The following is a 13,151-nucleotide window of genomic DNA, read 5'->3' as shown; positions in this document are numbered from 1 at the left end:
ATAAAAAATGAATACTAAGTTTATTTTAATAATTCAAAGGAGTAATTATGTAGAAAATTGGAATGAGTTAATTTTTACGTATAATGTGGCTTATAGCATTTCCGACCGTAGCAGGTTTAAACCGATCTGGTTTGGATTAATGACGTTGCATGCTCTACTATTGGTAGAACATGTAACGTCAACCAATAGTAGTACATGTAACGTCATTAATCCAACCCAGGTCGGCTCAAACTCGCTACGATCGAAAACGCTATTAAAATGTGATGAACAGAAGATGTCATAGACACAAGAATGGATAATTTTTTAATTATGGTGTATCAAAGATACTCTGTGAGTACAAATTTGTACTATAGCTAAAAAATGATTAAGCCTTGTGTTTATAACATCTTTTGTTCACCATATTAGAAGCTACGTTATATGTGAAAATCGTGAAAATTGACTCATTTCATCTAATTTTCCACAGTGCGAAGTCTTTTGCAGATGTAACATAAAGAATATAATTGAATAGATTCAATAAACCCATCTTCGAATGATCAACGAAACAGATTTCATTTAACAAAATTGTCAATAAATTGAATCTATTATTCTTCTGTGAATGATTTTTACGTTTCCACGAAAACTTTCAGCTGTTAAATTTAGCTACTCCATGGATATTTCAGTTACGTTGCGTCGCGTAGTTTTCCGTGCAATATGAAGAGTAACGTTTACGTGAGGTCAGCCTTAAATTTCTACGACAGGATCTTTACACGAGGCTCGCATGCCCAAAGTTTCGATGTGGTTCCCGTCGACGTGATGCTCGAACGATCGCGTGCTGATTGGACGGCATTTGCCGGGCTACTGTCGGTCCGCTCCTGCTTGCAAGAGTACGGAATACACTGATTGCAGACTTGTAGCCCGGCGCCGCCGAGTTCTCCCCCGACCCTCTGATCCATGTTTGCTGTCTGCTCGTGAAAGTTATCATCTCTTGAATGAAGTTTGCACTTTTCCGCGCACGTAAGGAGATCATCACGATCTCGAAGGGCAACGGTGGGAAGAGGGGTGGTGGCGAACGGAACGAGGGCTGTAATTTATGACGCCAAGGAATCGATGGTGACTCGACTGATTCGCTACTTATACTTTGACGGGATATTTTTAAATTTTTGTGTGTTGTCGATAAGGCGCACGCCAGAATGCAATTAAGCGGAGTAACCAAGCGACGATAGCAATCTCGTATTGTAACTTATATCTAAGATATACATTGTTTTTATAGTTCTATTATTTCCGGATAAAAAAAAAGTCTTTATAGGGAATGAAGTTATAGATTGAGATCGTAAATATGTAATCAGCTCCATTGTATTGACAATTTTATTTTGTTTTTTTATGACATATATGTGATGTACTTATCAAATATTTTTAGAAAAATAAGGACTGCTATTCTTTCACGAGAGATTTTTTTGCTTTAAAAACTCACTTTACTTTTTTTAAATAGTAAAAATATCCTTATTGTTCATACGTTGGTGTTGCTAATGTAATATATACATACCAAACAATAGTTTTTATCTTAAGAAAGCATATTCAGTATTTTTAGATTTACAAAATCTTTTAATCCACGTGATAGAAGATATCACGTTTCAATATCGCGAACACTGTAGAATGCAGATATAAGAGAATTTAATTGAATGTTGTCGCGACATCCAGAAGCCAATCTTTTCTCTATCTCTGCCATTTTGCATAGTAAGTCAGTAAGTAACTGATCAGAAAAATCAACTAAAAAAATACTTATTAGTAATAACTACAAACATTTCAGATACATATACATATTAAACACAATACATACTTTTAATTACATATGAGTGAACTTCTGTTAATATATCTTGCAGCGCAAGTCCCTTGTTCAACTTCAGTTCTTGAATCTCTGCATAATATATATTAAGGGTTATATAAAATTTGATATAAAAGCTAATATTCATAGCTGGTTCTTATATTTACGACTATCTTATGTGTAATCCTAAAATATCATTAATCAATTACAACAATATTAGCATTTTAAAACATTACTTAAGACAATCTTGAAGTGTAAATACAAATCGAAAGAACTGCCTTATCTCTAAAATCTGTTATTGTAAAAGGATACTTTTGTAGCATGTGTCATAATTCTCATTTAACAACCAGTTTACAATACTAGTTATGTCTCTTGGTAATGGATGTCCAACACAATTATATACATTCTCTTCGTTCACAACACCATAAGCAAACCATGTACTTTGAAGTACGCTTATTACTTTTCTCATGTCACCACCACTTAACGTTATTAATGCTTGCTTGCCGTCTTCCGTAACTTTTAAACTAACAAAAGTTTTTCATTAACGAAAGATCTCAGAATAAAAAAGAATCAAGTAATTAGATGTAAAATATATCTTCATTCACACACTTCTCTGCTTCAATGACGTGATTTAGTCTTGGTATTATTTGTTCCGCTGCAAGAGGTAGGAATCTAAACCTGGTGCAACGAGACTGCAGAGCTGGAATAATCTTGCTGAGGTAGTTGCATATAATACAGAAACGCACATTATCCGTGTATTTCTCAATAACTGAAATTAATATCAGATTAACATCTATTTTTATTAATGTCTAATTAATACCTTGCACTCTATAAATATTGAGATAATGCACTTACTTCTTCTGAGTGCATTCTGAGCATCGATTGTCATAGCATCGGCTTCATCCAGAATAATTAATTTAAACGCAGATTTATACATAGTTCCTGTACTGGCAAAACTCAAGATTTGGCCTCGCACGATGCCTATACCTCTATCATCGGAAGCATTTAATTCTAATACCTAAATACATGTAAGTAAAGTAAGGAACATGAATGAAATAAAGAGACATGGAATTATTCAGTGACAGATATACAACCATTGAATTGAACTGAGCTGGAGTATAAAGTTTACGAGCACACGCCAGTATAGTACTAGTCTTTCCTGTTCCAGGTGGTCCATAGAGGAGAAGATGCGGCAATTGATTCTCATCAATGTACTTATTTACTGTAACAAGCAATTTCTTTCTGATCTTATAATAAAACGCTTTACACATATTTACGCGCCCCTGTTTACTTGCGTCGTTTACTTACTCGTCTTTATTATCGTCTCATGAGAAATAAGCTCATCCAGGCTTTTGGGACGATACTTTTCGACCCTGAAATACAAGAAAATTCTCAGTCGGTGTTCCTTGTTGTCGACGTCCCAAGCTTCGTACTCACCATGGTAAATTTACTTGTTGTTCATTGCTGGACGTCATCGTGTCATAAAATTGTCGACTCTCAATATCTCGTTTGACTTTTCTTGGAGTAATATCCACCGGTTAGTGGAGTAATACGCCTTTGGGTTATATCTAAGGTTATATCACGCTCGAACTGTTTGAATAATTTGAAGGTTATACTCTTGCCGCGCGTTTCGCCGGTTGTTCCGATCGCGCAGAATATGGCGACGCAGTCACACTTTGTTGTGTGTTCCACAAACGTGAAATTCGTTCCAACGCGCGTCTACTTATCGCACTCGTGTGATCTTCAAAATTGATCTTCTCTCAATAGAATTGTATTAATTTACAAAAAAATTGATTGTTAGGTAACGTTGGAAAGTATATTGTTTCCAAACTACGAAAGTTCTAACCCTCAACTGTGGATGCGTATTATTTATGGAGTCTCTGGGACTCTTGTTGTCACTCTTCTGCACAAACTCGATCAACATCTGTTTTTAAATCAAACTTTAACAACAAGAACGTCTACATTGTGGAGAGCAATTATTTTTACTTCCTTTTTTTATATCTAAAAGTGAAAGTTCTATTCACTGGTGTGCAAATAAAAGCATATATATTACTCTTTGAAATTTTTAGAGTAAATTTCACTCTGAAGAATGAAGTCTCACTCTTAGACTTGATTCTATATTAATGTAAGATTAACTTTAATTTCGGTTCATTTTCTAATTCTAATCTCTATCTTTTTCCAATTCTAAAAATTAAAAAAAGAAAAATAGATTGAGGTTAATCTTATATTGGAGGAACTGGACCTTAAAGATTGAAGATTGTCTCTTTTTTTCGAATTGACTCAATTTTTACTCTTTAGAGTGAGATCTTCTCCAAAGAATTTAGAGAGTAATTAAGCCTTAAGCTATTTCTCTTTTTATGTCAAAAATATAAATTCTTATTCTATAATCAGTGTGCAATAAAAACCAATTATCCACAGTTAAGGGTTAAGGTTACTTGATAGTGTTTAATCATAAGTGTTTAATCATTTCACAGTTTTGCTTTTTTGGTAGTGATATACGCTAACAACTTTGATGTAATAATAAATACAGCATATTTTGCATAAAATTTAATCTTGTGATAAATTCATTCACACTTGATTGAACAAACAAGGTAATGAGGTTACTGAAAAACTGAGTAAATAAGGGATAAACTAGGGCAAGCGACTTGATCTAAAAATATTTACTTTTGTTTGGCAACTACACAGGGACATGATCCACTCGTACAAGGGATAAGTATGGCCCATCGAATTCTCCAAAGGTATCCCAGAACGATGATTAATCGTTCCCGCGAGGTAGTACAAAAGTTTGAGTACCTTCTTGTGATGGACTTTGAGGCCACGTGCGAGAGGTATACGGTGCTCAAGCCGCAGGAGATTATCGAGCTACCATGCGCAGTGCTGTCCACTTACGATTGGAAACTGAAGGACACGTTTCATACATATGTGAAACCCAGAGTCCATCCCACCCTCACACCGTTCTGCACAGAATTAACTGGGATCATGCAAGAGACGGTGAATGATCAGCCTTACTTCGCGGACGTGTTTTCAAATTTCTGCGAGTGGTTGACTAAAGGAGGATACTTTGACAAACCTGAGAAAAGCTCATTTGTCACATGCGGTAATTGGGATTTAAAAACCATGCTGCCGAGTCAGTGCGATTTGGATGGTATTACATTACCGGATCAGTTCAAGCAATGGGTAGAGTTGAAGCACATATTTTGCGACTCTACCGGATATTATCCTAAGAGCTTAAAGGACATGATTGCGCGATTGAATGTTCCATTAAAGGGACGTTTACATTCAGGGATTGACGATGTAAAAAATATGGTATCGATAATACTAGCTTTAAAAGAGAAATACAACACGCAATTTAAAATTACTTCATCATTAACAACTTCTGCGATAAACTTAAATAACAGTTACAAACAAACTGAAATAACTAGGAATGTATTGAAGAAAAACACGTGATAGTTTGTTAAAAATTATTAATAAAATATCGTTTTTTTTTTTTGTAAAATTCTTAAATTATAATAATTATATAAATAAATATTATTTTTCTCGTATAACCGATTAATTATTATCGCCTCACTGCGACTTTAATCAACACGTCCTGTTTATTGTTTTCTGTATAAATCGCAAGTACAGCTTGCATATTACGATCTAGTTTTTGTGAACACTGTATCTTTAAAGGAAAGCTCTTTTTACTAGGTAACATTCCTTCTGCAGGAACAACACTGAAATAATCTGAATTTGATAGACTGGTCTGAAATGGCTCGGCTGCTTTGAAAAAGCTAAGAATAGTCACAGTTGCTTCATTCCTTACTGGAGGAGTCAGAGTGATGGTAGACGGAGTTACAGTGAATTGATCTTCTTGCAATTCAGGGTGTTGAACTTCATATTCTATAGTTCTGTGTAATAAAACATTAACAAGATATTTTAATAAGAAATCTTTAAGTTGACATAGTTATAAAAAATTGATAAACGTAATGAGAAATACACATACTAGAAGAAAAATACTAATAAAAAGATCTCTTACTGAGAAGCGAAGAAACTTGCTCCACCCGCTTCATCTAAATGAGTAGTGTCGCTTATAAGAGACTGATACATCTCCGATTCATCAGTATCATAATGAACAGGCAAAGTATCATCTGCACATGCTTCCACTGTGAGCATTATCTCATATTGATGAACGCCAGTACATAGATCATTTAGGTTTAGCTATTTAAATACATGCTGTCATTATTACGTAAATAGTAATGAGGCTAAATAATATAATTGTATATACTTACAATAGAATCGCGAATTAACGTTATGCCAGGAATTAGTTGCTCTCCAGGAAAAATTTTACATATAGGATGCACAATATTCTTGAATGCTTCATTTTCGTTTCCAATCGATTCACCTGACTGTTTCAATTTATTATACAATCTGACAAAAAAAAAGTACATGTTTATCAGTTTGAAAATTAATGTCAATGTCTATTTGTTTGAATATATAGCGAACGTTTTACCTGCGTATTCGCCAACGGGTTGGTTCATCGCCATAAATAACATTTATCGTTGCCACATGCGAAACTTCCGAACGTTGCAGTGACGCAAAGTCTTCTTTCTTTGGATGAAATTGTATTGTTATTTCTTGAGAGTCTTTAGAATTAAGTATTATTTCTTTTGGATTTATATGCCAACTAGAATCCATTATTGGAGAAATAACTAAAATATACAAATACGTTTATCCCTACGTAACTCATATTAATAACATATGTAATATATAAATAGGAGAATTAGTTTAGCCAAACCTTTAGGTATTATTGTGACTTTGGCGAATGAACGTAAGTCGCCAATGTTATCCAGTCTAATACTAGCGTTCAAAGTCATAGTTTCAGAATATAAATTGCCAAGTGACAACCACAATTTTTTACTCGAATCTTTAAATGGTCCCGAAATTTTTACTTTACTGCAACCTCCGTATCCATACAAAGGTATCTGTCAATTTTAATTATAAAGATTCCCTTACTCTTTCTTGTTGAAAAGTCAATTAAAAGTTTTACATTATCATTAAATATACGCACTCTTTTAAACTGCTGAGAATCACTACTCTCTCTTGTATAATGTTTGATAGTAATTTTTCCAACTACTGAGCCTACGCTGTAAGGACTGAACACAACTGCAAGTGTCTTAATTTCTTGACGTTGCATTACTAGTACTATGCTTGTGTTAATAGTCTGTTTATCTCCAAGAAACTATAACAAATATTCATATAAATTGTATAACTTTTTCTTCAAATAACACAACAAAATATATATGTATATCCAATACCTTAAAACTCTTACTGTCATCACATATCTCTATTTGAATTTTAATCTTGTTATTGCTCGTGTTGCGAATTGTAAATTCTTTAGTTTCACTTTTTCCCGTTTTTACACTATTCCATACTAGAGCAGCGTGTGTAGCTCTGATTGGAATTACATGTCCTGCTACAGCTAAACTAGATATTGTACTGATTGGTGAATTTCTATCGCAAGGTCCAGATCTATACATAAAAAAGATTGTTTATAATAATAATAATAATGCGCGCGCGCGCGCGTGTGTGTGTATATGTGTGTGTACTCATAAAAACCTACCTATTAGAAGTTATACTTTGTGGCGATGTTGCTGGACTTGGAGATATAACATTATTAGGCGTATGGCAACGTAAATAATTTTCTTTTTCTGATTCTAATAATTTTTGTTTAGTACTTATAATGTAATGGTAAACATTGTTCCCGGCAACTAACTTAATTTTCGCATATCTGAAGAAATAATAATAAATAATTAAATAGTACGATAGACAAATAAATTTATAATTTACAAATTAATTATTACCTTTCATTATTTACAGAGTTTGCATCTGAAAATTGTGGTTTATATACAATTAAGAATGAACTCCTTTCTCCAACTTGCAAAAATATATCATCTGGCTTTATAAAAAAATCTTGCGTCGCGTTTGAATGTCCTTCAAATGGTACGATTGAAGCGAACACGTGAATTGCGATATTTCCCGAGTTAATGATGTTTATTGATTTTCCTTGCTGTCTTGGAACAACTATCGGTACTTCTGTGTCGACGATTTGGATTTTACAAAAACCTATTTGTGCGTAAAGAGGTATCTCTTTTTTAAGTAATATAATGTCATCCTTGGATTGTACATATACAATTAGTTTGCCTTTCCAATGTTGTGGCTGTCTCTGCGGAGAATCTATTTAACAAAACTTCCTTACATCTCCAGTAGACCAATGCTTGTATACAAAGTATATAGCTAGTGTAAGAAAAACTTACCTACTGATGTAGATCGCGATTTTTCACATTTTATATTAGTGGTAAATTTCTTAAGTGGTTCAAGTAGAAAATGCGTTGGTCCATCAATGCTAAACATTTTTGAGCCCTCCTACGAGTTAAAAATATATAATCAGTTTTCAGTACATTGATCTAATTACATTTTAATAGATTTGTATCTCACTTCTAGTATTGACAGTTTCACAGGTATAGCAACGTTGTTTTTATTATAAAATGTTATAGGCAGAACTTTGATTGTTTCCTCTCCGATGTATTGAAAATCTAAATTTTGTTTGTCAGAAGGACACACAATATCAAGCTCAAGTTGCTCCGGATTAACAAAGATTATGTGTTTCATAGACCATTTTGATTTTGCTACCATATCTGATAAACATATATTTAGTATTACAAATATTGGTTTACACATTTTTAGTACTTTTACTTCAATCTGAAAGAAATAATCTGATAGAAATAGAGTTATTATCGTTACAAATAAAATTCATTTTCAGCTAATACTGAATTATACCTTTGTCGATTGAGTACTATTAGAATTTATTAAAATTTCCTTCGAAGGAATATTCAATTCAATACTTTGTGTATCTCCTACTACTTCAATTAACTTAAAGATATACGTGATCCATCTATCTCCATTATTTATGAGTTCAACATTTACTTCATTCGTCAAACCAACAACACAATTGCATGCTTCTTCTGTATTCTTGCTAAGAACGATATTCTCTAGAAAAAAGAAAAAATATTGTTATATCTATCATATCTATCACATATTTTAAGTTAATAATTAAATGAACTATACTACTTGAATCAGTTTGTACGTCCATATTGTTCACTGAGAGCGACGAGCCTATCATATTATTAGAAATATTTTGTTCTTTATTTTGAATATTCAAATTTTTGTAGCTCTCTTCATCAAAACTTTTTCTGTTCATTTTAAATGGTACATAGAACAATGCAGTCAATTTATCATTGCATGATAGTGTGGAATTTTGTAAAGAAAATGCAAGATCTGATGTTGACGATACACCTAGTTGTTAAAGTCATATGTCAAGATATTTATACATTAAATTTTAATTTGATCTTTTAAATTATAAAAAAAGTTGATTATGATATACACTCTAATCTCAGATATATAATAAATACAGATTGAAACACTATATTGTGCAAAATCCATAAAAGAATCAAATGTAAATATCTCGTAAAGATCTCAATTTACATACCTATGTCTTGATTAATTGAAGATACCACGTTTTCATTACGTGAATCCTCTAACATTTTCTTTTTAGATATATGCGTGAAGGATTCAGCCTTTTTCACATTTTCATTTGAAGGAAATGATACACTTCTACGTTCCTGCTTTATATTAACAATTTCATTTATAGTTTCATTTTTGGTTTTACTATCTATTGATAATTTAGCTGAACGATTCTCTACATTATCATCAAACTTGTTCGAATTGCCAATAGACATTGCTAAAATAGACTTTTCATCGGAGTTTTCTTTTTTTGCGTTATTATACATTAGAGAATGGTTTTTCTTCTTCTGTGCCATTAAAAGCTGATCAACCAATCGCCGTGGTGTCTCGCTGTTAACGTCTTCTAAAGTATTAACAATAGTGCTTAAACTTATGATACTATTTTCATCTATGTCCCTTGTTATATTGGGAATAAGCGTATGCTCTTTCTCTGTCAATTCCATTGACGATGCTGTTGCTACAATATAAGTTTTTTAGTGTACATGAGGAAATTTTATTTTATTTTATTTTATTTTATTAACAATTGTGTAATTACCTTCTGTCGAGACAGTCGATTCAACTAATACTGGTAATTTGCCCGTTTTTATAGGAGTTTCCAAAACCTTAAGATTTGGTTTTGCTTTCCCATTTCCCAGCATTTCTATATCATCAGATTTACGTTCAAAATATCTACCGACAGATACTTTCCGTCCAGCACAAGATCTATAATTTAGACATTAATTTACATTAACATGTATTTCATATAACGTATCTTTATGTATACAGAAACAGACATACTCGATTGATAAGTCTAGCTCTCCAATGATACCAGAAAGAGTGCTAAAATCTATTTTTTGCTTTTCTGTTTTCATGCCTGGCATACAATATGTGAGATTATGCGGAGCAAAGCAAGTTTGATCCATCGACAATTGTTCAGCCCCTTTTGAGTTAGATAGAAATTCTTCTGACATCATCTCGTTATTAAGTGCCATTATATTATTTTTATTAAAACTGATGCCATGGAAAGATAGGTTTATAAGAGATTGTCTTTTAGCAGTACTACTGACACCAGATGAACGTGCTGTTATTTCATTGGGTTCAAAAGTAACCTGGAATTATTTACTTTTTCTAAAATATTCTGATTTTAAAATATTTATAAGTCGTATTTACATCACACATAGAAACCTACACTAATTATGTACTAGCTTTACTCACCGAGTGACTCATGTTGCACTCCTTGTCCAACTCGGACATACAAGCTTCAATTGGTACAATAAAATTTGAAACTGACATATTGCTCGTTATATTTTGCGTATTAGCATTGTTTTCTTTATTTGTGTCTAAAACAATTATCATTCAAATTAATATTAAAATTAGAATTAACTTATGTGTACAGATATTCTCGTACATCCTTTTTTTATTTACCTGTGGTTAAAACAGAATTCTTATCACTACATCTCTGTAGAAGTTTTCTAGCGATTTCAAGTTCCACATCAATATTGGAAAAATTCAATTTCTGCTCGTCTTCCGCTGTGCTTATGCTCGTAAGATCTATCATTAATGTCATATATTAATACAGTTCTGCTAATACAATAATTGCTCATGAACATATAAGCAAAAATAGGACTCTTATTATCAAATCATAACAAATTATTACGTTAAAATGGGCATGTAAAAGTCAGATGCAGGTGTAGGAGCGCAAAACGAATAAAGAATTTAATCCTAGAATATCATTACATTATATATACTTTGAGATTTCCGCTATTCGCAAAATAGATTTCCAAACTCACAAAATCAGATGTTTTAGCTGTATTTTCAAGTCCTCTTCAGATTACAATAAATGAAAATTCAAGAACATTTTAACAACCTTCATGTCGAATTATTCTTAGAACAATTAAAAAATTTCTTACAAACAGTTGGATGACTGCGTGAAGAGAATTTCTAAGATGTTTGGATTCTCGTTTATTATCCTGTAATCTGAAGAGGACTTGAAAATGCAGACGGAACATGTAATTTGGAAAATTTTTGAAATCTATCTCATGAGTAATAGAGATCTTAACGTATATATGTGTTCTAAGATTAAATTCTTTATTCATTTTATGTTCCTACATCTGCATTTGACTTTTACATATTCTTCTAATGACTCAATATTCATAAATTTCTCAAAATATTACCTGACATATTATCAAGAAGACCTAATGAGGTATCCTCTTTATGTGTTGGTTCATTGTCATATAATGGATCCTGCTTGCTCTTTTCTTCACTTGATTGCAGATTATCATTGAATTTGCTCTCCAATCTAGAACAAAATATCTTTAAGACCTATTTCCATAAATAATAGTTGCTTTCCATTTATACAAAAACTCAAATAATTCTCATTTGTGAAATTATAATTCAGTTGAATGCATGTCCTTTTTCATTCTGACAAGAGGAGATTCAACTGAGGCTTTACCTACAATCTATACAACTTCCTAAGACCCCATATGCTTTACTAAGTTCTATTAAATCACATTAAAAATGAGATGATAAACCTATGTTGTTATGTCATAACTTTATTAAGGTAATCGAATTAAAGCTGTGGTCAAAGTCTTGCTACGAACACTTTGAAGCGTTTAATGAACCAATTAGAAGAAAAAATTTTGCGAACTGACCAATTAAAAAATGCTTCAAAGCGTTCGTAGGATCGCCTTGATCATATCCTAATTGATGTCATTATATGAGTATAAAAAATACAATAAATTTAATTCCAATGTCACTTATGTAAAAAGGGAAAGCAACTGTTACTTAAAATCATCTATAATAATTCATATAATTCTCTACATGAGTATTTGAAGAATCAAAAAAATAGCAGGACGACAGTTGGTTCGAATGATTGATGCTCAAAAGAGAAGGGCCCTTTAACGAAACGCCTGTTGATTCGCGGAGATGGAGGACTTTCTCAGAGAACGCTTGAGATACATACATGGCTTTTCTGCGAACAGTGGACGTCGCCTGCGGCAGTGGAGTGCTCAACACCGTGTCATTTAACACGCCGGAACTCTTAGATTTGATAGGAGTAAACATCGTATAGATCCTTTGTTCTGATCGTGGCGATAGTCCAACGAACAATTCGAAGAACGGATCTATCACTTGTATCAGCAGTCCTTCATCGTTTCACAATCGCGTAAACTTTGCGAATCCGCTCAAACGCGATCACACATAACCCACATTTCCACTAAGGTTTTAAACAATAACAATCGATCGATTTTACGTTCAAATTTGAAAAGTCTTGGAGGTCACCGACGATTGGACACGGATTTGAAGGCCGCGACGTTGTTTATCATCCTACCGACGCCATGTGTAATCGCCATCTGCTGACGAACATCGTTGCGAAATTCGAAATTTGTCGGTAAGGTCTCGGCCGGTCTTTACGTTATTTTTGTAATTTCCTTTGAATTGTTTTGATTTATCTTCGCAATTTCGTATGTTTCACAAGCGAGACTTGCACCTTCGGACAGTTCGTGATTGTATTTGGCCTGAGAAAGCTAGCTGTAACGATTTTCTAAAAATTTTTCTTTGAAAAATGTAAGTTTTTACATATTTTTGTTTTTTTTAGATAATGAGATTACATAGGTAATATATGTATATTTTGTATGTGTACATCACATATATATTATTTTCTTGATTTTTAATTATTCATTCTGTCAAAATATGGAGTAATAATATATTATGATCCATTGTAGTTTTTATTAAATATATTTTCAGTATTTTACATTGTGTGTGTGTATATATATATATATATATATATATATATATATATATATATAGAAGA

General features: G+C 32.6%; 3 protein-coding genes across 3 annotated transcripts; 1 reads left to right on the top strand and 2 right to left on the bottom strand.

Moving 5' to 3' along the window:
• Positions 1-1,500: 1,500 nt before the first annotated feature.
• On the bottom strand, positions 1,501-3,600 carry LOC108755711 (replication factor C subunit 5). The gene is made up of 8 exons (XM_018498902.1): positions 3,239-3,600; positions 3,110-3,174; positions 2,896-3,023; positions 2,657-2,819; positions 2,411-2,570; positions 2,114-2,325; positions 1,817-1,894; positions 1,501-1,746 (listed from the first exon to the last, which is right to left on the bottom strand). Exons 1-8 carry the CDS (start codon positions 3,274-3,276, stop codon positions 1,604-1,606), a joined length of 987 nt encoding a protein of 328 aa, XP_018354404.1. The 5' UTR covers positions 3,277-3,600; the 3' UTR covers positions 1,501-1,603.
• A 668-nt stretch (positions 3,601-4,268) lies between these two features.
• Positions 4,269-5,248, top strand: LOC108755632 (ERI1 exoribonuclease 3). Its single transcript, XM_018498746.1, has 2 exons — positions 4,269-4,392; positions 4,487-5,248. The coding sequence occupies exon 2, from the start codon at positions 4,517-4,519 to the stop codon at positions 5,246-5,248; it is 732 nt and encodes a 243-aa protein (XP_018354248.1). The 5' UTR covers positions 4,269-4,392; positions 4,487-4,516.
• Positions 5,249-5,342: 94 nt separating this feature from the next.
• LOC108755692 lies at positions 5,343-12,652 on the bottom strand. Its single transcript, XM_018498853.1, has 19 exons — positions 12,303-12,652; positions 11,515-11,639; positions 10,766-10,891; positions 10,556-10,680; positions 10,139-10,449; positions 9,897-10,063; positions 9,327-9,818; positions 8,618-8,829; positions 8,276-8,539; positions 8,095-8,203; positions 7,642-8,014; positions 7,401-7,568; positions 7,096-7,309; positions 6,849-7,019; positions 6,576-6,762; positions 6,291-6,489; positions 6,070-6,208; positions 5,817-5,998; positions 5,343-5,688 (listed from the first exon to the last, which is right to left on the bottom strand). The coding sequence occupies exons 1-19, from the start codon at positions 12,401-12,403 to the stop codon at positions 5,358-5,360; spliced, it is 3,996 nt and encodes a 1,331-aa protein (XP_018354355.1). The 5' UTR covers positions 12,404-12,652; the 3' UTR covers positions 5,343-5,357.
• Positions 12,653-13,151: the final 499 nt, after the last annotated feature.

Source organism: Trachymyrmex septentrionalis, unplaced genomic scaffold, assembly GCF_001594115.1.
Source record: "Trachymyrmex septentrionalis isolate Tsep2-gDNA-1 unplaced genomic scaffold, Tsep1.0 scaffold9, whole genome shotgun sequence".
Taxonomy (NCBI): Eukaryota; Metazoa; Arthropoda; class Insecta; order Hymenoptera; family Formicidae; genus Trachymyrmex; species Trachymyrmex septentrionalis.
The sequence above is the reverse complement of the archived record's forward strand: the minus strand, read 5'-3'. Positions and strand labels throughout refer to the sequence as shown.